At 41.7% G+C, this 24,911-nt stretch overlaps 2 protein-coding genes across 7 annotated transcripts in view; one reads left to right on the forward strand and one right to left on the reverse strand.

Annotated features, from left to right (window-relative positions):
- Nucleotides 1–8: 8 nt before the first annotated feature.
- On the reverse strand, nt 9–10,971 carry LOC144013876 (isocitrate dehydrogenase [NAD] subunit gamma, mitochondrial-like). Of its 4 annotated transcripts, XM_077513216.1 has the most exons (13): nt 10,124–10,488; nt 9,374–9,668; nt 6,033–6,074; nt 5,843–5,857; nt 5,666–5,763; nt 4,564–4,679; nt 4,435–4,495; nt 4,108–4,240; nt 2,528–2,661; nt 2,338–2,440; nt 781–927; nt 532–687; nt 9–340 (listed from the first exon to the last, which is right to left on the reverse strand). In XM_077513216.1, the coding sequence occupies exons 2-13, from the start codon at nt 9,428–9,430 to the stop codon at nt 239–241; spliced, it is 1,164 nt and encodes a 387-aa protein (XP_077369342.1). In that variant the 5' UTR covers nt 9,431–9,668; nt 10,124–10,488; the 3' UTR covers nt 9–238. The 4 variants fall into 4 exon arrangements, with proteins under 4 accessions (XP_077369342.1, XP_077369341.1, XP_077369343.1 ...); XM_077513215.1 differs by lacking the exons at nt 5,843–5,857; nt 9,374–9,668; nt 10,124–10,488 and adding an exon at nt 10,561–10,961; XM_077513217.1 differs by lacking the exon at nt 5,843–5,857 and having other exon boundaries at nt 9,374–10,488.
- fam120c (family with sequence similarity 120 member C) overlaps nt 10,462–24,911 on the forward strand; it is a 24,638-nt gene continuing 10,188 nt past the window's right edge. Inside the window, exons 1-11 of one of the 3 annotated variants that reach the window (XM_077513213.1) lie at nt 10,462–12,148; nt 15,603–15,849; nt 15,982–16,064; nt 17,462–17,590; nt 18,512–18,614; nt 18,949–19,022; nt 19,569–19,846; nt 22,712–22,874; nt 22,937–23,020; nt 23,110–23,311; nt 24,639–24,888. In XM_077513213.1, the coding sequence (XP_077369339.1) occupies nt 11,627–12,148; nt 15,603–15,849; nt 15,982–16,064; nt 17,462–17,590; nt 18,512–18,614; nt 18,949–19,022; nt 19,569–19,846; nt 22,712–22,874; nt 22,937–23,020; nt 23,110–23,311; nt 24,639–24,888 (2,135 nt within the window). In that variant the 5' untranslated portion in view covers nt 10,462–11,626. The remainder of the gene's footprint in view (nt 12,149–15,602; nt 15,850–15,981; nt 16,065–17,461; nt 17,591–18,511; nt 18,615–18,948; nt 19,023–19,568; nt 19,847–22,711; nt 22,875–22,936; nt 23,021–23,109; nt 23,312–24,638; nt 24,889–24,911) is intronic. The other 2 variants (XM_077513212.1, XM_077513211.1) reach the window with 2 other exon arrangements.

Here is a 24,911-nt window from a genome sequence, read left to right on the forward strand (position 1 = left end):
CTATGTCCTCTGATTTCATATTCAATTTATTCACAATATATTGTAGCAATTAAGAGATGGGCCAGTGTGAAAGGTCTGTCTACTTTGCTTTTTTTTTTGCCCCTGAGGGAAAAAATAACTAGGACCATGTGAAGTTTGTCTTTAGCAAGACAGGGCTATCAAACTGGACATTAACAAAAATGGAGCAAAGTCATGTTCGGTAATGTTGTGGGAAATACTGTGCACATTTGTGTGCCTTCTAGATGCTGACTGTGAGTGGCCCGGTGCTCTGAATGGCCTTCATGATGAAGTGCACCACTTCGGATGTGGAGCCTTGGCCGCCCAGGTCCTGCGTGTGCATCTGGGGGACAAAACGATGCGTCACAAACAATAATTCAAAGAAGTGGGCAATATGGTCTAAATACGACCAAAAAAAAAAATTTTTCTGTGAGGATGTTGGCGCCCGTCTTGAATAGCCATGGAAATTTACCTTAACCTTTGCACCCCTTTGCCCCTGCAGGCCTAATTGAAGGCGCGTACGAAAACACCTACCCGAGTGTCGGTGAGCGCGCACAGGACGGCCTGTCGGATCATGGCGGCGTACGCGTGGAGCTTGAGGTGGTCCAGCAGCAGGCAGGACGCCAGCAGCATGGCAGTGGGGTTGGCCACGTTGCGCTTGGCGATGCTCCTCCCGGTGTTCCTGGTGCCCTGCGTTTGACGACACATGGTAGGTAGAGCATACCACATTTATTAAAACCAGCAAACTTGCATGTGTAAAGTGCTTTTTGCCTTTTAGCGCACCATCTCAAACACGGCGTAGTCCCGACCGTAGTTTGCTCCGGGCACCAGGCCCGGTCCGCCCACCAGCCCGGCGCATATGTTGCTCACCACGTTACCGTAGAGGTTAGGCATGACCATCACATCGAACTGCTGGGGCCTGGAAACCAGCTGAGACACACAAACACATCCAATTTGCAGTGGTGCGAGGTAACCAAGTACAAATACTTGGGTCCATGAATAGATATTCTGCACTTGAATTGACTTTTTGCTCCCTATAATATCTGTACTTTCTGCTTCTTACTTGGTGAAAAGGCTTGTTATTCTTTTGATAATGGCACAAGAAAGGAAAGTTAACCACGGTTGAATGATTAGATTCATTGGCGGGCATCTTGGGAAATTATCAAGTTTAAAACAGGAAAAACAGCATGATGGAGTAACATGAACCATTAAGGATGACAACGCAACAAATTCATAAAATTTAAGGTTTTTTTTTGTGTTTTTTTTTTAATATTATTGGCTACAAATTATTTCCCCCCCACCTAATCTGAAAAAAACAAAAAAACAAAAAAAAACAGATAAGGTTATATTTTTTTTCAGTTATCATGAGATGATCGAGCATTTTTACTCTTCATACTGTTTTGCTAACCCAGGGGTCAGCAACCTTTACTTTCAAGTGAGCCATTTTAGGCCAAATAAATAACAATAAAAAAAAATAAATTGTTGGAGCCACTGCGATTGGCTGGCAACCAGTCCAGGGTGTCCCCCGCCTACTGCCCAGAGCCAGCTGAGATAGGCGCCAGCACCCCCCGCAACCCTTGTGAGGAATATAAGCGGTCAAGAAAATGGATGCATGGATGTCTGAAGCCGCAAAACATTTGAACATTGTTTGATGATGGAAACAGTGTGTTAGTCTAATGCACTGAGGGCCCAAGAGCTAATTAGAGTTACACCATAACAGAAAAGTATGTAGCATCAGTGTTTCGACGAATGGGGGCGTATATAAGATATTGAGAAAAGAATATTTACCTTTAAAAATGCCATTATCATTAGAATGTTTACCTTTAAAAATGGCGACGCAACAGACTCAGAAAAGCAAAATATTTTGTGCATGGCCTATTTTTATGTTTGATGTGGTCTAATTTGGCGGGGGGGGGGTACATATAGATGAGGTGCATTTTTGTAGTTGTTATCATTATCAAATTTAGCAGCTTGGTAATCTTGTTTTATTTCGTCAGTTGGGCTGTCATCATCCTGCCAATATTCAGCTTGAATGCTCAGTGATTTTCATGCATGTTCAAAGAAAGAAACTTTTGTGTGTATACAAGCACGTTTTTGTTGTTGTTGTAGTTGTTGCATCAAGTTATCATACGAGTACTGTATATAATTGACAGTAGAAAGTTTTGTACTTAAATAGAGTTCATAGTTAACTTAATTTTAAGTTAAGGAGCTGAATTAGGAACTATGCAGTTTTTGTTAAAAAAAAAATTCACACAAGTATCTGTACTTTTACTTGCGTGAGTATTTTTGCCACTACCGCCGTTTTGTGCTTGTGGACGTCCACCACTGCGACCCACTCACCTGCATGGTGGTGTTGTCCACAATCATGCTGTCAAAGGTGATCTCGGGGTAACCGCTGGCAACCTCCTTACAGCACGCCAGGAAGAGGCCGTCGGCCAGCTTCCTGCATCAAACGCAAAAAGGTGACATCAAGCCGGTATAGCCACGGGAGGCACGTGGCGAAAGCGCGCACGTGGCGGTGGACACCGACATGATGTTGGCCTTGTGCACGGCCGTCACCCGTCTGCGACCTTGCTCGCGAGCTGCCCTGAAGGCGTAGTCGGCGATGCGTAGCGATTTGCTCCTGGTAATGATCTTCAGGCATTCCACCACTCCCGGAACATTCTGCACAAGGACGCACAAGTGCGAGTAAGTCACGTGTCGAGTGTTACCCTTCGAAATTAGTCTTAAGTTTCTGTTGCAAGAACGCAAAAAATCAAGCTGAGTATTTGTAAGCATGTTGAGTCGAGGTTTTGAGCTTGGCAAAGAGAAAAATATCATGCAGAGCCAGGTAAGGCGAGTAGTTTCTCTGGCATGATGTCTTTCTTGGGCAGGAAGTGTCCGATGCTCAGGGGATTCTGAAGTGTGTGCAATCCTGAAAATTTTGGTATCGATCTGATACCAAGTAAATACAGGGCCAATATCGCAGATACCGATAGATACTTTTTGAAAATTATAGTATATATATTTTCAGAAAAAGGTAGCTGTATCTTTGAAATTGATTATTCACAATCAAATTTCAACCTTTCAGTGCTTTCGTGTTGTTTCGGTTTTTTGGTTGTTTTTTTTTAGGACAAAGTTAAAGGGATACTTTACTTATTTAGCCATTTTTGGCAGTCAAACATGAATATTTTACCTACAATAAATTTGACATTTTCATTATTTTACATGTACAATTAGTACCTTTAAAAACACATTTTGCATCTTGTTTATTTAGGTTGAAAAAAGTGATGAAGGCAGCATTTTTAGTTATTTTTTGTATTTGTAGTTTCTGAACAGTATATAATAAAGTATTTGTTTAAAGGGATACTTCACTTATTTAACCCCTTATCGTAATAAAAGTTAATATTTTGTCTGTAATTAATTTGATACTTTCATTATTTTTCATGTACCTTTAAAAACACCTTTTGCAACTTGCTGTCGACTGAAAATGACATCACAAGGGCTCAGGTAACCAATCACAGCTCAGCTTGTGAATGTCACATGACCAAACTTAAAAGACAAGTGAATGTCTCAGCTTGTGAATGTCACATGACCAAACCTAGAAAACAGGTGAATTAAGATGACTTGACTAGATCGATATTTTAGTGAGAGTATCGATCCGATGTCGATACTGACCTGGTATCGATAATGTCGATATTTGGATCGATCCGCCCACCTCTAGAAGTCAAGTCCATCCATCCGTTTTCTTAACCGCTTGCTCCTCACAAGGGTCACGGGGGTGCTGGAGCCTATCCCAGCTGGCTTCGGGCAGTAGGCGGGGTACACTCTGAACTGGTTGCCAGCCAATCACAAGGCACACAGAGATGAGCAACCATCCACGCACACAAGCACACCTAGCAACAATTCCGAGCGCTAGAAATCAAGTCATCTTTATTTATATCGAACAAAGACAAAATCTTGAAAATGCAGATTTTCAACTGTTTCAAATCACTTTTAGTCAACCAAGTCTGAAATTGGCGACTTGAGTCAAGTCGTGACAAGAGTGAGTCGCCCACCTCTGCCAGGAAGCAACGAGCGGAGTTTAGAAAATTGGAGGTCGGGGCAAATAAAAAACCGGGCGGGACGCACCTCGTGCTCCAGGCTGCTGTACTCGCCCTCTGTGTTTTCCCGGATGATCATGATGTCGATGTTGTGATGTCGGGTCGGCACCCCCGGCAGAGACCTGCAGTGCATCACGTTGGCGTACAGATCCAACGTGGTTCTGCAAAGACACGCAACAACCGGGTACTTTAGAGAAGTTACAGAGAGTCTTCGTCACATGTGCTATTTGGGATATTCATAAATGAAGCCTTTGGAGTCTAATGTTACATGTTAAGGAAGAGAAATCCTGTGTTAAATCCTGTGTACATCGTCAATCTCGATGTCCCAGTGGAGTGCGACTGTGGTGCGACTCACCGGAGCAAGTTGTTTCTGGATTTGTAGAAGGCGGGTAAGTTGTGGTTGGTCTCGAGGTTACCTGCATCCACAAACGGGAGTTACACAACTGCGCGGAGTCCAAAAGACGCGCAGACAAGCAAATTTGACCTTTGAGTGCAACTCCATTGCGCCTGATTGCCATGATGGCGCTGTTGATGTCGTCCTCCGAGGACACGGACGAGTCCACGTTGACAACCTCGAAGTCCACCGGAACGCAACAGAACCTGATGAAGGAAAAAAACAAACAAAAAAACACTATGTCTGCGTATTGTCATTTCACCACATGAAAACATGTTTTGGATTATGAATCCATCCTTATGGATTCTCATGTTGATTATTTAGATCACTTGATTCCCAACCTTGTTAAATGTATAATTTCTAGGGGTGTCAGGCGATTAAAATTTGTAATCGTATTTAATCGCATGACTTCAATAGTTAACTCATGAATAACCATAAATTTTATATCTGTTCTAAATCAATTTTAAAAAGTCAATTAAGTTTTCATACTCAACAAAAGTGGACAAAAATGTTAAACTAATAGAAATATGGCTGCATCTTTTAGTCATTGATACAGTAGTTTCATAAAAATTCATTAAAATTAAAAAGATGTAGTGTAAAAAATAAGGTCATTTTTCTGCCACTAGATGGCATAATTACATTTGTAAGATGTTGGTGACAGCTCAGTGCATTTTTCTTTTCATATTCAGAGCTATCTATCTTCAACATGAAGTAACTTGTGAAATTCTGCAGGTTTTTAAAATTGTAAAATGCAACTTGACATCCACAAATATATGCATTATTATTAAATTTATTACCGCAAAATTTTGACGTGGACGCGTCTGCTGCGTTGCCACTGGAATTCCCCCAGTACAGGCTTTCCAAGTAAGGGGCAGTTATTAATCGTGCGTTAAAAATTGTGACGTTAAAGGACGTTAAATTAATTCAAAATTAACGCACCAATTTTGACACCCCAAATTATTTCCAATGTATCTATGGTCATCCATCTAAGCCGTAAGTGGAGATCCAACTTATGGATGGATATAATTTTTGTGACATTTTGGTTGGGGGTGTGCCGTGACCTTTATTTTTTCTCACATGTAAAATACAGTATGTGCCTTGACGCAATACAGGTTGGGAAACGCTGGACTAGATAGTTGATATGACATCGACGACAATTTGGATGAATTTCAAGAGTTTCTAGTCTCTGCACCGAAACAGTTCCTGCACGTGGTTGGCCAGCTCAGGCCCGATGCCGTCTCCGGGAATCAGCGTCACCGTGTGCCTGCCTCCGTACTGTGCGGGTGGAGGCTGAAATTCACACACAAATACACATGAACTAAGATCCTGATACATGACTTGTCCCTGCACGTTAATCATGCATACTCACAATCATTTGGTGAGTCTGGATGGGGAAAAGATGGATTTATGGTGGAGGAGAGAAAGGGGGTCGGCGTTAGTGAGGGATGTGAATGAGAGGGCAGTGGAACACAATCAGGCTAAAAATAACATGAAAATAAAAAAATGGCCCTAAAAGGTGAGAAGAGAAAGATGGTGTGGATTGTGTGTGCATTCCTCACAGTGTAAGTGGACTTCTGGTGACAAGAAGCTGTAGCGCACGCCTGCAGATCCAAAGAGAAGACACAAGAGAATCAACAAACTTGCCCAGCAGTAACCGCTTTGTTGCTACAGTACTTTGGAACGCAACATTTGCTACAGCGGCACAAAATGACACGAGTGGAGGCCAGATGAGTGCAGGCGGATCTAATGTTGTGGCTGATGGCTGTAAAATGATGTGGAAAATTAGAAAGGCATGAGTGGGTTTTTAAAAGTTCAACAAAATGACGACCATAAATAACTTTGAAATGTCTATCTTTAAAGAATTATCGTATAGCCAATTCCAAATAATTATATATTTTTCACCCCGTGAATATATTTCAAAGATCCATCCATTTTCTTGACCGCTTATTACTCACAAGGGTCGCGGGGGTGCTGGAGCCTATCTCAGCTAGCTTTTGGCAGTAGGCGGGGTACACCCTGGACTGGTTGCCAGCCAATCGCAGGGCACACAGAGACGAACAACCATCCACACTCACAAGCACACCTAGGGACAATTCAAAGCGCCCAATTAACCTGCCATGCATGTCTTTGGAATGTGGGAGGAGACCGGAGTACCCGGAGAAGACCCACACAGGCACGGGGAGAACATGCAAAATCCACCCAGGAAGGCCGGAGCCTGGACTCGAACCTGTGTCCTCAGAACTGGGAGGCGGACGTGCTAACCAGTCATCCACTGTGCCGCTCTATTTCAAACATAATAAATCATAATAATCATTGTGAGATGCTGGAGCCTTTTTTTTTTTTCTTTCATTTTTTTCTTTAACTTTTTTACTTTTTTAAACAACTCAATGGCATCTGTTGCTCAGCACTTATTTTTGTAGTTCTGCTATTCCGTCAAGAGAAACGGTAGAACTGCCTCTGGAGAAAATACAAATCTTTATTACATAGACAATTACCCCTGTGATTAATTATGTACGTATATCCTCCTGACTACCAGCAATACAGATTTGTCCTCTGTAGTGGACCTTTTTAAACCTGAATATCTCCCACCCAGTGCATACGATTGAATTAACTTTTGTGCTCTATAGAGGACATTCAGAGCTTTCCAATGATACCAAATGTGTAGGGGTGGGGCTTTGCTACCTTTGATTGCATCATAAAATAAAATGGCTTCCCTCAGTGCAAGCACTTTTTAGAGAAGAGGAAAAAAAGTAAGTGCATAACACTTTTTATTGAACAAATTTAGGCTTTAAATGTTATTAGCATGTTTTCTGTAAGACTCTTAAGAACACATTAAAGTATTGTTTGAATTATTTTAACTGTATTGTTGTGCCTAGCATTTAAGTTTTGAAAAATGTCCTCCGTAGTGGACACATCATAGCTTAAAAATCAAAACTTTTTTTTTTTTCAAACATTTCTTTTGCAGTATTCCAGTTACTTCTTAAAGATTAGGGAATATCAAAATAAACATGATTGGATAACATTTTTTTCCTGGTATTCAGGAGGATATTGTTCATTAAAAAAATAAATAAATCAGAAGTCACAGACAAAAATGTACCACGCCAATATTAATTAAGTACTGTACCACAATTCTTCATTTATGTTAAAGAGGCCCCGCGACCCTTGTGAGGAATAAGCGGTCAAGAAAATGGATGGATGGATGTTAAAAGGGTCAGGGGGAGTTTGTGGTGTTTAAAAAGTGGGGGTGAAAAAAAAACCAATTCGGTGGAAACTGTAGACAATTCATTTGCATTAGTGGGCCTCAAAAGTGATGCAGCCTGTCAATTGTGTAGTTCCTGTTTAGAACTGAGACTTTGAATAATTTACACATCTTGGCACGTGTTTGCCCAGGTGTACGTTTACATCATCATCTTTAGTGTCTTTGTGCGAGGCTGGAAATGATGGCAAGGAACCAAGCACATTCGCTACTGTACATTTTTTTCAGGTGTCTGTACTAGTAGAGTATTTTTCAAGTGACTTTTTACTTTTACTCCCTGCTTTTGAAAATCTGTACTTTCCTAACCCCCTATTTTGTCTGAATAAACTTGTGGTTTTTTTTTTCAACTTCCGTGGATAACACATGCTGAGGAGAGCAAAGTCACAGACTTTTAAAATGGGCTATCAGTGCTGCTTACTCACTTTAGCGAGAAGTAAAACTACCGGCAGCCATCTTATGTTGCCACTCGCTAAGCTCGCTGACTTGAACATTGATTTCTCTGGGGTGTTTTCATTTTATTTTCTGTCTCCACCGATAAGACTGGGAAAAGCGCTACATGCACATTTCATCAGTAAGAAGAATGCAATTGTAAATGTGTTCTCTTACATCAAACATTCGTGAGCATCATGTCAGAACAAATTAAAGCAAAACGAAAAAATTGCAGCATAATGGAAACCTAACCTCTGCGAGATGAGATGGGATAATATAGTCTGGATGTTGGATGCAAATTGTGAAGTTGGTTCTTTGAGAGGCTCTCAAGACTCCATAGAGGGATCATGGTGTAAATCATGCAATGATAACAGCGTTTGCGGCCAAAACACAACACAGGTTGTCAGTACAGGTGGCAATGTAAGATAGCTGCCCTATGGCTAAAGCCACATGAGTCCTATATATATGTCCATAAGCGAAGTAAAGTTAACTACGGTTAAGAGTTTGATTACAATCAGGTTAAGAGTTTGATTAAGATCAGCTGGAGAAAAACAAAAACAGCATTCAGATTCGGAGAAGCAAAATATTTCCCTTAGTCTTTATTGAATGATTCCAGCCCAAGAGCGAGCAGTTTCCGACTTTAAAAAGTTATTTTTAATCTGATCAAAAACATACAAGTAGACTTTTTGTGTTAAATTGGTATTTTTATAGTAAAGCTAACGTCTTGGAACGTGTTTTGATAGCAAAAAAAAAAAAGTTGAGCCTGCAAGCTAGTGTCTTTTTTTTTTTTTTAAGTGAGAACTAAAAGCAAATAAAAGAGGGAAACTATTTTGTATATGAAGAGTTCATTTCATTGTGCCAAGTTATCAAAAGTTGTATAAAAAGGTGAAAATTAGCACATTTCCTCTGCACTTATACTTCACTGTGTAGCCTTTGATTTGTCTGTAGGCTACTTTTTGACTTTGAATCAGTACTAATTGTTCTTTTAACAGCGTAATAGTGACGCTGCGCATTCAAAGATGGTTGAGTGACGTACAGGTTATGAAGGGAAAGCGGCATAAAAAAAAAAAAAGTGACCGTTAATTGTAGCGGGCCGTTAATCTCTTTATACGCCGCTCATCCGATTCAAAGTGGGACAAAAAAAAAAAAAAAAAAAAACAACCAAAAACGTTACCAGACAAACCGTTGGAAGGGCACAGTGCCGATTTTTCCTACCTTGGCCAGCCGGTTGCCAAGCAGGGGCTTGATATATTTGAGGACGCGGGCCGTCATGTTGCCTCTCCTTGCAGGTGCGTTTGTCCTGCGCGGGGACGTGCTGCGCGTTCACGTGTAATCTCACCAGCGCGCAGACCGTCTCGTACACGGAAGAAATCCGATTTTAGCCAGTGGGAGGACGTAACCTAGTGCAAATACTTACGTTAAATAATTCGTTACTGTACAGGCGAATTTAGCAGCCTGCGGGGACGTGCAGTCACAGGCAGCGCCTACTCGCGTCACATCATAGTTGTTTCTGAAAATCAAAATAATGATTTTTTTGTTTTGTTTTTACTTCTTTTTTTTTTTAATCTAGCTGCGCTAGCTCTATATTATGATTTTTTTTTTTGCCATTTTGAATCCATCCAATAATGTCAGTGATTTCCTGTTGAAAATTGCTGTTCAATGTAGGAGACGCTTCACGTCACTAAAATCAGCCGTCAAAGTCCAAGCGTTTGTACTTTTTCCATAGACAGGCTTAATGTTTTTGTTTTACATAATAAATTTTGCTGATGACATAAAATGGCCAATAATGCACAAGGTGAGGCAAACAATTTTAGAAATTGGCCTAGTAACTAATTATAACTAATTAAGTCACTTGCACCAGAAAGAATAGCACTGATGCGAACAAAGATGTTTAGTTATCCTAGTGTAGTAAAATGTGGCGGGTGGCGCTACACTAGTAGCTAGTAGAGGAAGTGGCTGTCTCACGTTTCCTCCGTCGGGGCCGGCAGTTCGGAGTTCCTCTTCCGAGCGAAGGGGGGAGACAGACACGCCAACATGGATGGATGCGAGTCATCCTACCTGTTACATTGGGCACTGAAAAGCAACACAGCACGGCTTCTTCTTTTTTTTTCGTGCGTGAAATCAGCACTCAGTCAACACCCTCGCATCAATACATAAAGGTGTAAAACATTCGAACTTCCGCGTTATTTGACCAACATCGGTAAAAAGGTATTTGTGAATATTCACAAGTTGGAAAAGCTTATTGCGGAGGGCATTTTGACGTTTCAACATAAACGACGTTTGCTCATTTCATTATGACTTGGAATACTTTTTGGAGAAATCGCCTCTTGACTTGACGAATGTGGTACATACGGTCGCTGTCGCAGCGTTGGTAGTTGTAGTTTTATAGTAGCAGTCGATACCCTGTTATGAAACGGCGGTGATGTGGGTTCGGCACTCCATATCCCATGAGCCCACGCGTTGGCGCCTCCTCCCGGAGCTTTCTCCGCCTCCTCTCCCACTCGGCTGGGCCGCGAGGAAGTCGCAAGATGGCTGCTGTCGCTTGGAAGTGAGCTTCTCCTCCGCAACATGGAGCCGTGAACTTGGACGACAGCGAGGGAGGCACCATCGGGCTTTTCGCTTTCTTTTCTTTTACTTTCTTTTCTTTTATTCCGTCAAACATCCATCCCATTCCGCGTCGAATCCGCCCCGGATTTGTGTCGGGAGTTGACGCGTCAAAATCACGCCGGGGACCCTGCCAGCAGCTAGCCACACAGACGCGCGCGCGCGCGTTCACGCGCACACACGTACACACTTGGCAAATACAACACAGACGGACACACGACGTTTATTACGCTTCGAATTTCAACGCGGACCACCCAAATGCGGAATTTGAGCCCCTTTTCGAGCTGACTGTGTGGCAATTATTGTCGCTGTCAGTTGAAAGAGTCACGCTAGCCGCTCACTCCAACATGTCCGCGAAGTGGCCGTCCAGCCCTGCTAACTAACTAGTGCGCAGTATCGCATCCATTTCGCGCGTGGGCATTTCTGCACACTTTGTGTCGATATCGGACACTCTTCGGACAGAACCGCCCAGCAACTTTGTGTTTGGGAGTTGGCGATGTTGCGGATGGAGTGAACCCAACAACTGACAACTGGTTGTAGCTCCGCTGGCCTTGTGGCTCTCGGCAAAAATCCACAGAGATGGACGCGGTGCTCCACACTCACGTCTGAATCGGGGAAACATATTTTTGTTTTGTCGAGGGGGGGACGTCAGTCGTCAGGCACAATCGGGCAGCGATCGCGCATGATCGCTCGCTTGACTCTTTCGGGTGTTGCTACAGCGCTCCACTTGTCATTCAGTCTTTGGGCAGACGGTTAGCTCGCTGTTAGCTAGCTGGTCTCGCCCCTCATCCGGTTCCAACCACGGCGTACCGAACGTATTCCGAGCCCGCCCCCGGACACACGCACAGGCTCAACACCACCGTCATGGGCGTGCAGGGCTTCCAGGAGTATTTGGAGAAGCGATGCCCCGGCGCCGCGGTGCCCGTGGACCTGCTGAAGCTCGCCCGGACCGCGGCCCGCCAGCCCCCGCACCCTCACCCGCACCATCATCCGCACCACCCGCACCACCCCGGGCCCATGCCTCCCCCGCCCCCGCCCGCCAGGATCCTGGTGGACGCCGACTCCGGCCTACAGCGCCTCTACGGGGGCTACCAGACGGACTGGGTGTGCGGCGGCCAGTGGAACGCCATGCTGGGCTACCTGGCCGCCCTGTCGCAGGCCTGCCTGTTCCAGGGCGGCCTGGAGCTTGTGGTGGTGTTCAACGGCACGCTGGGCAAGGAGCGCTGGCCCGAGTGGGCGCGGCGAGCCCAGGGCCAGCGGCAGACCGCGCAGCTCATCGTCAACCACGTCGGCGGCAAGGCCACCCCGCCTCCCCGGGCTTGGTTCCTGCCCCCGGCCTGCCTCAGCCACTGTGTCCGCCTCGCCATGTTCCGCTTCCGAGTGCGGGTGAGCCACCTCGTCGTCCTGTTGCTCCTTTCCGCTTTTCTCTTGCACCCTTTTTTTTCCCTCTCTTGTTTGATTTGTCAGATGATCGCTATATATTTAAGCACCTGTACAGTTACTTCCAGATACTTGACTAAACAAACCAAATTAAAAATGAGAGACTCTGAATCTTACCAGACAATAAAACAGTTGTGATAAATCGGCACTAGATGCAACAATCGACAACTAATCATCTAACTAATGAATCCATAATTATTTTAATAATGAATGCGTCTTTGTTAAGTTCAATCTTTAAGTTCCAATTTTTATTCTCTTTATAACAGTAAATTACCAAATTCTTTAGTCCTCCATGATGAAAGCAGATAATTATCTTTATCTTGAATGAAAATAAGATATTTGGATCAATCTGCTTTTATTTTACTGGAACCACAGTGGCCCCTGACCTGAAATTTTAGGGCTGATGACCCACACTCTTAAGTCTACTTGTACAGTAAATATTCACAACACTCATTTTCACTTTCTTACTGTAAAATAGGCAATAGTGTGTCTGTCAGTAACGAAAAAATAATGTGTGTGCCTGTGATAATGCACAATTATTTGCTTTTGTTTCATATTTCAATACCAAATAAACAGCGTGTTCATTAAAAAGGGATTCTTGACTTATTTTCATTTATCCATTTTCAGTCATAAAAAAAGCCAGTACTGTATTTTGCCTAGAAGAGTTCTGATAACTTCATTGTTTTTCACGTACAATTAATATGTCTAAAAAACACATTTTGCCACTTGCTGCCAAGTGAAAATGACAGCTCAGGAAAAGGTAACGACCAATCATGGCTTACCTGTTTTCTGGGTTTGATTGTGTGAAATTAGCAAACTGAGGGTTGTTACCCATTTCCTGAGCATGTTTGATGTCATCTCCAGTCGACAGCAAATGGCAAAATGTGCTTTTAGTTTTAAAGGTATTAATTGTAAAACAAAAAATGACTATCACATTAATTATAGACAAAATATTATCTTCTTACTGCTGAAAATGGCTAAATGAGTCAAGTATCCCTTTAACAGAAGTTGGAAAAAAAGATTTTGTAATTTTATCCAATCATTTAATTAATCAATTCTAAAAATATTTGACAGTGACTGCCCTAACACACGTGTTTTGACAAAGTGCATAATTCTGTGTGCTTCCATAAATAAGCGATATCCAACCACTGTACTATAAGAGCTCTTCAGGTGTTCTGCGTTCATCTATGCCAGCGATTTATCATGACAAGCAAGCAGATCAAATAGATCATCTATTACATGGCAGAAAGTATATTATTGATATGTGCATTCGCCTTATGTAACATTTATTTTAAATTAAATTTATTCTATTATTTAGTAACGTTAAGTGCACTAGTCACGTAGTATATGCAAATAATAAACCTTCATATCCATCCATCCATCCATCCATCCACCCACCCACTGCTTATCCGGGGTCCAGTCTCTCGAAAAATATATTTGATGTGCACAGTGCACACTAGTAGTACTACCGTTAGTAAGTCACCTGCTGCCTGATGGTTGATTGTAACAGTGTGTTCGCCGCCTTCATGTTTTTTTTTTTGTTTGTTTGTTTTTTCTCTAATATAGCCCAGCAGTGTGCAGATGTTTCCTGGAAGGCAGTGTGTTTGGATTTAGCTGTCTTGCGCTTTGTTTTTAATTTAACAGCAAATAAAGTTGGCCTGAATTCAAGTTAACTTGCTCACTTCTGAATAGCATAACATGACCTCTCTGAACTTGACAGACATTGTTGAAGAATTGCTTAGTTGGCCCACATGTCTAGTTATAAGCGTGTAGTATAGGACAGTAGCTCAGTTGGAGTATTTCATACCTTTGGAAAATGAGTGTAGGCGTGGAATAATTCATTCATTCATTCATTCATTCATTCTTTTTTTTTTTTTTTTTATGCCTAGTTACAATATTTTAGTGGGGCTCGTTGTGAAATTGAATTAGGTGTGTGTTGTGTTGACTGCTATTGTTATCTGTGGATTTTAGATTTTTTATTTATTTTTTTAATCCAAATCCATTGAAGTGATTATTTTAATCATCTCTTTTGTTTGTGCATTGCAATTGAAATATTCTCAGACAGACTTGTAAAAGCTGACAGGAAGCTTAGAGCAGATTTTTCCTAAACATGGCCGGACAGCGACAAATACGACTTGTACTTTCCATCAAATAACCTGTTAACATGATTGACAGGAAGTAGGAAACCAAACATGTGACATTTTGATCAAAGACGGCTCTCCTCTACATTTAGAAATGACTTTGAAGCAGCCTTTTCCACTAGGCTTTATTTTACTTGTTGCTACCATTTAGCAGTCTTTTGCTTTTTGCGTCTTTGTTTGCATGTCAGCAGTTTGGGTGACACATGATGCAGGATATTGTACGTTGTTTTCTCACTTTGTATTTTGTAATGGTTGCTATCAAGCTATGCTACTTAGCCTTCTCCTGCACCTCAGTTGATCAACAAAGGAGCTCCAAATAGACACCGTACGCCTTGCCAGGCCGCACTGCGTGTGCGTGTAACCATCTCAGGATTAAGTCTCGCCTTAAGCAGTTCACAAGTCTGGGGCAATCTGCACTCTCTTACTCACAGCGTCACTCAATTAAACTGCATCAATCAGTGCTGTCATAGGACACATTGATTGATTTATATAACAATTGTTCATCTGCCACACATTTACTTCCTTTCTTCCCATTTATGAATATGAATAAAGCAGGGAAATACAGCTGTTTTAATCTAACTCAGGGGGTGGCCATTTTGCTACTTGCTGTTGACTGAAGATGACATCACAGTGCCAGGTGGGCTCAGATATCGACCAACCAATGGCTCAACTTGTGAATGTCACATGATCCAACACAGAAAACAGGTGAGTCGTGATTGGTTGTTGCCTGAGCAACAGTGATCTCATTTTCAGGCAACACCAAGTGGCAAAATGGCCGCCCCCTGAGATGAATCAAAACAGGTGGATTTTGATGCTAAACTCATATTCCACAAACACAAAATTAATCAGGATGCCTTGTTTAGAATAGATTATTATTATTATTATTATTATTTATATTGTTATGAACCTGATTGGGGGGGGGCACAGTTTTTCATCAGTGCTGCTGGGGTGGGGGAGGGTCTTCATAGGACCATTCACTTTCGAACAAGATGTAAAAATGATATAAATGGACAAAATTCAGGCATATGTCTGTTACTTTATTGAACCAGTGTTTATCATAGTATCTTAATGGCTTTGATTTTTCATACTTTGATATGACGGCACAAAACTGTTGAACAGGCAAACCAACGTCAAGTGCAAGAACTCATTCCTGCATATCATTGCACATCGGCCAAAAATAATTCGGCCTACTCTGTGTAATTGTCGTCTTTCTGCTGGCAAATGTGCCTAAAAGAGTCTTTGTGCACTCTTTTCTGTAGGTTGTACAGACTTTGGAGGATCATCACCAGGAAGTGCTGTCCCTCTACAGGGACTACGGATTCGCCGGCCTGATCGCTCAGGACTCGGAGTTTGCGCTGTGCAACGTGCCCGCCTATTTCTCCTCGCACGCACTCAAACTCAGCTGGAACGGCAAAAACCTGACCACACACCAGTACCTGTTGTCTGAAGCCGCCAGGCAGCTCGGGCTCAAGACTCAGCATCTGCCCTGCTTCGCCGCTCTGCTGGGTACGGAGAGGCCCACGCCGACATGCACGCTTTTACACTCTCGCTAAAACGCACACGCCTACGTCCATCGTGTCTCATTCACACCAGAATCATTTCAAAGGGCTGCTTTCTGTTTGTTTTTTGTGTGTGAAGGAAATCATATTCTGCCTGATGAAGACCTGGCTGCCTTCCATTGGAGCCTGCTGGGACCAGAACACCCACTAGCATCTCTCAAGGTACGGTAGCATATCCATGAAAGTCTTGCACAAAGAAACTAGCTTCGGCAACAATCAGACATGAAACTGTTGGAAAAATACTAAAGTGCGCAACCTAATCTTGCTACAAGAAATAACGGTTCCTTTGGAAATGTTCATTATTGTAGTTATTCACACTTTAATCTTATTTGCTGATGCATTGTAAAGTATTGTAATGTTGTAATGACACTCTTTACACAGTTTACAAGTTTGAAGGTGAACCTCACACATCAGTCCATCGTAGTGTTCCTTTTTTTTTTTTTTAATTCTTTTCAATACTCTGCTTCTGAGCAACTCAGTGGTGATATTTTGAGGAAGCCCATGTTCTGTTGGACTTTTTCACTTCCCTCGATGCTAATCGACAGTTTTTGCAGCCTCCAAACTCGCTCACTGTTGCATCTGCTCATTTTGGCTGAGAAATTGAATGAAATTGCTGCCCTAAAATCTTTATTCAGTGCACTGCCATTTTTTGCAGTTAACATTGTAAAAAAAATAATAAAATAAATAAAAAAATAAAAATAAAAAACTGTTAATATTAGTGTTCGAAACTATTAGCTGTTGTTAATTTTAAAAGGTTAAACAATAACATGTCCCTTCACGTGGATGACATGGAAAGGGGTGGAACATAACGGGTACATTTTCACGGGAAGTTAATAGAGAATTTTGTAAATATTGTCTGTAGGATTTATGGAAATTGAGGCGAATTTAATAGTAAGTTACAGTATGTCTGAGTTCTGTTACTATGCTAGCAATGTAACCCGAATTCGACTTGAGTCGAATTTCCCCATTGGTCAATATTTACATCAAAATAATTTGCACACAAAATCAAATACATTAAAATAAAAAAAAATATATATGCTGTACCTATCATTATTGCTTAGTTACTGCTTAGAGGTGGATGGGAAAAAAAAAAAGGGGGGGGGGGGGGGGGGCTGATGTGGAAAAAAAAAAAAAAGAGGGCGAAAAAGCCAAAGATATTCCCACAAGTCCACTAGCACTAGCTAAGGGCTAAATGGCGGACGAGGGGAAAACACTGCAGGCTAGATGGCGGATGAGGCGCCAAAATGGCGGACGGGGTCAAAATGGCGGACCAGGCATAACCATTCTAACGTCGAAACGCCTTAGGTCGAGTGCGCCTTAACTCGAGGGCTCCCTGTATAAGCATAAATATAAAATTTTGTTTAGTCATAAGCAGATGTCCATTCCATGCACAATTAAACCATTAGATGGCATTGAAGCAGATTTTTAGAGTAGAATTTTATCATGTTTTCAATACTTTAAACGATAAAGCAAAATAGCCGCACCTCACCCAATACTCATAACATTGTAGTGCATTTCCAAAGCTTCCCAACGATCTTGTCGCATTGTTGCCATCACAGGTGCGAGCTCATCAGTTGGTGCTGCCTCCCTGTGAAGTAGTGATCAAGGCTGTGTCTGAGTATGTCTCCTCCATCAAAGACCTTGGCAACCTGGACGCCATCGCCAGAGATGTCTTCAAACAGTCACCGGTGCGTCACCGTCATGAAAATGCTTGTATCACTCACCATATTCGCTGGACCAAAGAAGTAGTGTGAACGTCGTGACTCTTGTTGCTTCAGTAGCCCTCGCAAGTCCTGCTAATATTTTTTGGAGTTGGTCATTGTTGCCAAATTAGGATCTTTCTTGCAATATTGGGCAATTATTCCCCAACACCTTCTAGTGACTATTCTTCAAAAAAGCAACAAGCAAATGCATCTCCCTCTAAGAAAGACATTCTGAACAGAAACGGTTTCACATTGTGCTCCGTATAATGAGAAAGATTTTCAGTGGAAGGCAATCACATGGTCAGCCAAAGATGTGGTGCCCATCTATAAGTTGTGCAAAATAATCAGTTTCCAACAATCCCACCAAGAGAAAATGCAAACATAGCCATCAAAATGTAGATAAAGCACAATTTCAAAGCTTCTACTGTCGGAAGAAGTAAAGAAAATCCCATGGGGTGGTGGGTTGGGGGGGGGGGGGGGGGGGGGCGTGAAGACAACTTGAATTTTTTGTAAGTGACTTCACTTACACAAAATTCAAGTTGTCTTTTTGATGGATGGATTGAAATCAGAATGAATTGACATTTAATTTTCATGTTGTATGTCCAAGCCTTGGTTCCAAACTTCAGTCCCACACAGGGCTGATGATGGATTGTCACTCTCGTAAATTTGAGGCGCTTGACGTCAGAGGGTGGCATTTGTGGGCAGGACTCGCACTTGGCAGAGCAACGCCGTCATATTTGAAGCCACTTTGCTACTTCCTATTCCTTCCACCCGTTGGCTCAAACAGTCAATATGATTTCATGAGTCAAATAGTTTCTTCTCTTCCCTTTATGCTAAGGCTTCTAAATGTGTATTTCCGGCTGATATTGTTGGCAGTGGTGAACACGTTGATCTGTCTCCTTGCAGTCTCGCATGGAGGACAAAGTGGATCGCTTCAAGAAAGCTGTGGAGTATTTCTCAGCTGCCTCCAAACCTCGATCGCCTAACGTGGGACCTCCCGCTTTCATTTGTGAGTCAAACTGATCAGGTTGATGGATTGAAGTCAAAATCATAATCGTTACATTCTTATAGTTAAGTAGGGCTGGGTGGTATATATGATGTGTGGACTGAACTTATTTCCTGTTATAGCTCATTTTACATCCCGATAACGATATATATCCCCATATTGTAAACCACTCAAAGGGAAAAAAAAGATTTAAAAAAAGTAGCAGTTTGTAGTTTGGACCAGTTTGTAGTTTTCTGTACAGATAATAATCAAGATTGGACAAAATGGGGGTGGGTTTTTTTTGTTTTGTTTTTTTTAAAGAAAAAACAAATAATAACTATTGTGTGTTTGTCTTCAGTACCTGGGTTTGGGCCCACTCCGTTTGGGGGACCATCTGGCCACATGGGACCGATGCATCTTGGTAAAAATCAGGTAGATCCCTTTTTCTTGTCTTTTTTCCCATGTAGCAGAGAAATATATTGTGCTGGGTTGCCCAATTTTACGAAATTTCTGTATTTTGTTACTGACATCGCTAAACTCCAACGCATTACGGCCGGAACTCTGATTATTCTGGATATTTCTGAAGGTCCAACATGCTGTGTCGGGCCACCAAGATGCTGGCCCCTAAACAGACTGAGAAGCCATGCTAATTGCTAAGCTAGGCATGACTAGGCCAGGGTGTCGATTCTAATTTCCTCAATCGATTTGATTTCGATTCACTAGAGTTCAGTTTGGTTCAATTTTATTCTACTGGATTCACTTTGCTTCAATCTGATATTGTGTAATTATGGAACATCAAGTCTTCTGAACTATCAAGGACATGATAAATGTGTGTATTGTATTTGTTATGGAGGATTATGCTTGAAGTGCTCATGTGTCATGTTGCTACTACCAGCAAATTGAATGTCATTTATGCGCATGAAGTTATTTTATTCGCACCTAATAGCTTGCCTTCATTCTTTCCATGCTCTCCTTCAGTACCCTCCTCCCCAGGTGGCCGGCTTCAAACCACCTTTTGCAAACGCTCCATTTGGACCTGGCTCAGCCCCTCTGTTCCAGAACCTGCCGCCGCCGCCACCCCAAGACTGCAACGATTCGCCCACAGGAAAGATGGGCTTTTCTGATTGGTCGGCGCCATATGAATCCTCTCAGGGCGGAGGGCGTTTGCCCAATCACCACGCGGGTGCTCCGTCGGTTCCTTCTCCATCGCCTTCCTCATCATCAGATGGAGATGAACCCAATGACAACAATGCAAAGTAAGGCGCGGACAAAAAGAGGCTTTACTGTGGTGTACAGGTATCAAAATTAATCAATGAATTGACAACTAGTCAATGATCACATCAGCAACTATTTTAACCATTTATAGCCATTGTTTTTTAACTTGAAATTGTCCAAATCCTCTGATTTCGGCCTCTCGACAATAAATATTCTCTGATTTCTGTAGTCTGTCATGAAGCAGACTGAATCGAAATAAGACATTTGCAAACGTATGCTTTTACATTTTTAATCAGTTTCAGTTTTTTAAGCAGTTTCTCAAAGCTTGGTGACAGCATCAATCCCTCTCGTAAGACATTCCCTCAAATGTTTTTATCGCTAACCAAGAGCAAATAAACAATCATTGGTTTCTTGTTTGTTTATTGAACATATAAACTAGTAAATGTAATTCAAAGTAAGATTTAAATGAAGAGAAATAAATGGTAATTGTGAAAAAATAGTTTTATATTACATTTCAAAGCAAAATAAAAAATTTCAGATTTGATTAATCAATGAAATAACTTAAGGGATGGGTACCTTTCATATTTGAACTGGTACTGTTCTAATACTTGGTACCTATCGATACCGGTACCAAATTGCGTTACTTTTGTACCCTCTCGCCTTTTTTTTATTTTTATTTTTTTTATTTTTTTTTATTATTTTTTTTATTTTTTTTTTTTATTTTTTTTTTTTTAAGTAGTTACATTTTATTTATTAATTAATTTATTTATTTGGGTGGTAGTAATTGTTCATAATTGTTTAATAGTACAATCTTGTTTAAATCATTTTAACAATTGCCTTTCAATATATAAACTTGACAAATAAAAAATGCAATAAAAATTCATTCAAATGAGCCAGAGGGAATAGTAAAAATAAAGGTTTAACATTTTACAATTACTGAAGTATAATTAATAAACATAAGTTAATAGACACAGTAATAATAATTGATGTTAACTTAGTTTCTTGTGCAATTGTTTTTAAGAACGTAAAAGCCTGCCGCGCGATGAGCTCGAAGTTTTAACCCTCGATGGACTCAAATATATATATATATATTAGGGGTGTGAATTGCCTCGTACCTGACGATTCGATTCGTATCACGATTCACAGGTCACGATTCGATTCGATTGCGATTAATCCCGATACGAATTTATAAGTCGATTGTTGCGATTTTTTTTCATTCAAATTTAGAAAATACTAATCAGTAAGCTTGTAGAGTGTAAGATTTATATGAAAATGTATTATTTATTTATCTGAAATTTCAGTCTTATAGAGGTTGTAATCTGTTTCATGTTTGAACAGCATTAAAAATAAAATATTAAGGCTTAATGTTCCGTTCATATAACATTCTTCCATGCTCAAGGTGTGAATCCTAACCCGAAGTCAGACGTTTTGTTGAATCTTTTTCCATTAAAAATGGACGTTTAAAAATCGATTCACACACACACAAAAAAAAGAAAGAAAAAAAGGCAATGATGATAAGACGTTGAATCGGTAAGACTACCGAATGAACAATTCTGAGCTCTTAAAAAAAAAAAAAAAAAAAATCGATTTTTTTTTTTATTGAATCGATTCGAGAATCGCGCGATGTAGTATCGCGATATATCGCCGAATCGATTTTTTTTAACACCCCTAATATATATATATATATTTATATATATATATATATATATATCATAACTGAGTTCATTAATTTGAATGTACCCGACGTGGTCTGTAATGCTCGCTACATTTTGGCCACAATCTTTTGCTATTTTAAATATGGTCACCAGTAGTACACCCAAATTACGTCTATATACCTTAACAATGGTGAAGCCGTGTACATTCCAGCATGATTCCATTCGGTAGGGGAAGGCGTGCGCGGGCTCCTCACATAGCCGACACCTCTCTCGGGCTTGCACTGGTTGCAAGGAACCGAGGACATTGCCTGGCTGTCATACTTCAGAAACTTTCTTTGGCTTGGTGCCACAAAAATTTCGCTAGTTTCTAAAACCCAGAAATGTATTTTAGTGTGTGAAGTCCTGCGCGAGTGGGTGACATCAGTACACTGGTGCACATATAACGTTGCGTTCATGTGCGCCATGGAAAATTGGCAACTCTTCCACTGCCGCACAGTCACAACTTTGAAGGACGTGCTTCAGAACCAAAACATGGCACAGTTTGATTTTACGTGAATCGGTACCCACCCAAATCGGTCCATCATACCACAAGAAGTACCGTCTTCGGTGCCTATCCCTAGGAATAACGGATTGTAAAAATATTTGACAGTGTCAGCCCTACTGTGGTTTGGATGTGTCTCACTGCATTCCACTGCGGGTGTATGAATGACGCGTACTCTGAACGGAAGGAGACTTTTGGTTTGCTCATTCTCAGCCACAGAGAGGAGAGCAACAAGTCACAAAGTTTCTTTCCCTATCACATCCAGCAATTTTTGCTTCTTTTTTTCATTTTTTTTTTTTTTATTTTTATTTTTTTTTATTTTTTTTTATAACTCACTTTCAACTTTGCTATCACTGTTAATTTTGTTGGCTGATTTCTTTGGTCCTCATTGGCCAAATTCAGTTCCCACATCTAGGACAACTTTAGAACACCTCGCAGACGTTGTCGTCTGATAGGATTTTTTTTTTGAGGGGGTGTAAAGTTGCGTTGCTTGGGATTAAAAGATTTGCAGCTCTCCAGGAGACGGCTGGAGGTGCGGGCTAATCGTCCACACAGGATACACTTTGGACTGTCCGCACAGGTTGCCAACCCTGTCACACAAAAATTGGTTGGAAAAACAACAACTGCCAAAAAAATGTGAAGTAACTATCTTTGAACGATTGTTTTGTGTAAGCATGTTCACATGGCTTGACCTTCACCTGTTGTCATAGCCATTTGACAGACAAGTCGTCACGCTGGGAGGATCCTGGCGGAAGGGAGGGCTCGGCCTCCGGAGACGGTTCCCAAGGCAACGGGAGCGGCTCAAGCATTCCGTCACTTCTGTCTATGGCGACTCGCAGCCACATGGACATAACCACACCCCCACTGCCTCAGGTTCGTGTTAAAAACACATTTTCTGAATATGGGAGCCGAGAAAAAACAAAGGTGCTTTTTAGGTTAGTGCTGAGGTTCTTCGTGTAGCTGAACACAGACACAGAAGAGGGCTGATGTACCCACAGATTTACCACATCTTGACCAAGGTAAAGTCCGACTCGACTTGTGTCTTCAAGTGCCATTTGGCCTCCTGCTTTGGTCCCGTTGAATAACAGCTTGCCGTATTGGCCAACAGGGAGAGATGAAAATGCCAGTTTGTATCGAGGACGAGTGTAACTCTGAGCTGCCCCCTGCCTCGCTGCTGTTCCGTGCCGCCAGACAATATGCCTACGGCGTCCTCTTCAGTCTGGCTGAAACACACCGCCGCCTGGAACGACTCGCCCTCCGCAAGAGAGCTCCCTTGGAAGGTTGGGGCCGGGATTGTCAAGTACTCGGAGGTGGCAAGCAATGGAATCTTTTCAAAGTTAGGGTGAAAGGCTATGTTCATGCTGCAAGTCCATTCAAATATTTTTTTTTAAGAAATATAACACAAGTCTCATGTTTGGATATAAACCAAACACTGCATGTAACTTGCAATTGCGGTTTGTACACTCATGTTGCGTTCATTCGACCAATGCATTATTAAAAGGCGGCAAATTCAATAAAATACACGCTTGCCGTAAGCAATGCCAGATCAAGGTGCATAAAACTAAAGATGATGAGGTGAAGTTATTCAGTTAAGAACTTGTTGGCTGAAAAGTCGCTGGTTGCACAAAAGCAATTTCACTTCGTTATTCCTCAACGTTCTCTTCAACCCTTTTAACGTTGTCTTCTACTCGGAAAACCCCGTTCTTCGATCGGCTGACAAGATTGAGTAAAAAAAAAAAAAAAAAAAATCCACCAATTGCAATGTGGATAATTGCCTGAAAAACTTTACTTAACTAGTGCAACTGGAAGATTATTGGTGAGATGAGCAATGTGGGCAGTAGAATGGCTCGTACTTTATGAATGTATTTGTTTTTGGGGTTTTTAGGGGCATTTGAAGTCATCTACAATTTATTTGTATCTATTTTTTATAGATGGCAGCCACTTGTCACGTTGCTATTGCAAGTCACATTTGGTTTGTGTGTCATCAACTACATTAGATCAGATTAAATTTAAAAAAATCGGTTTGGACATCATTAGACAATTGGACATCATAACTTGCAGTGTGAATGTAGCCAGAGGGGCGGGTCTAGTAGATGCTTTTATTTTCTTGCAGTCGGTTGGTTTCCCAAGACTAAACAAGAAATAACCATAAATGAAAATACCTATTGTAATTTAATTTGGAGATGTATTAACTGCAAATGTACCAATATGCTGCATGACAAAGTATGTAGATAAAATGGTGGCACTCGCCCATAGGTTGGAAGCCAGACAAGTTTTGGCATTTTATACTCCCGAGTCCCAACAGAGAATGTATATGTATAGTATTTGCAGACTGTTGCGCTTATTGGCAGAAGAGTGTGTCTTTTATAAATGTGACGAAGTGTGGCGGACATCTTGTTTGAATGATGAAAATTACGCTCAATAGTACAAGCCCATGTACAATCTGGTGAGTTTGTCACGCACAAACGCTATCAATAATAATAATAATAAATAAAATTATATTGACATAGTCACACGGATGTTTTGCAATCCAAAGCTATTTGTGTAGAATGAATTAAGATGTGAGGCAAAAAATGTTGCACTAATGAAACGTCACAAAGGCGACAACCAGCAACTGACTCCATTGCAACGTTACAGTTCCTCCAGTGATTGTCAAAGAGTGGAGCAGCGGGAAGGCCAAGTCGGCCCTGACTCCCGAACTGATCCCGGCTCTGTGTTTCCGTGAGTGGACCTGCCCCAACCTGCGGCGCCTGTGGCTGGGTCGTGCCAGCGAGGACCGCTCCAGGAGGACCCGGGCCTTCCTAGCCTGCCTCCGCTCCGACTGCCCGGCCCTTCTCAACCCGGCGCAGGTCCCGCAGCATCTGCTGCTCATGTGCTGCGTGCTCAGGTAGGAAGCACGCTTTCCCACGT

The sequence above is a fragment of the Festucalex cinctus genome, chromosome 2 (genome assembly GCF_051991245.1).
Source record: "Festucalex cinctus isolate MCC-2025b chromosome 2, RoL_Fcin_1.0, whole genome shotgun sequence".
NCBI classification, from domain to species: domain Eukaryota; kingdom Metazoa; phylum Chordata; class Actinopteri; order Syngnathiformes; family Syngnathidae; genus Festucalex; species Festucalex cinctus.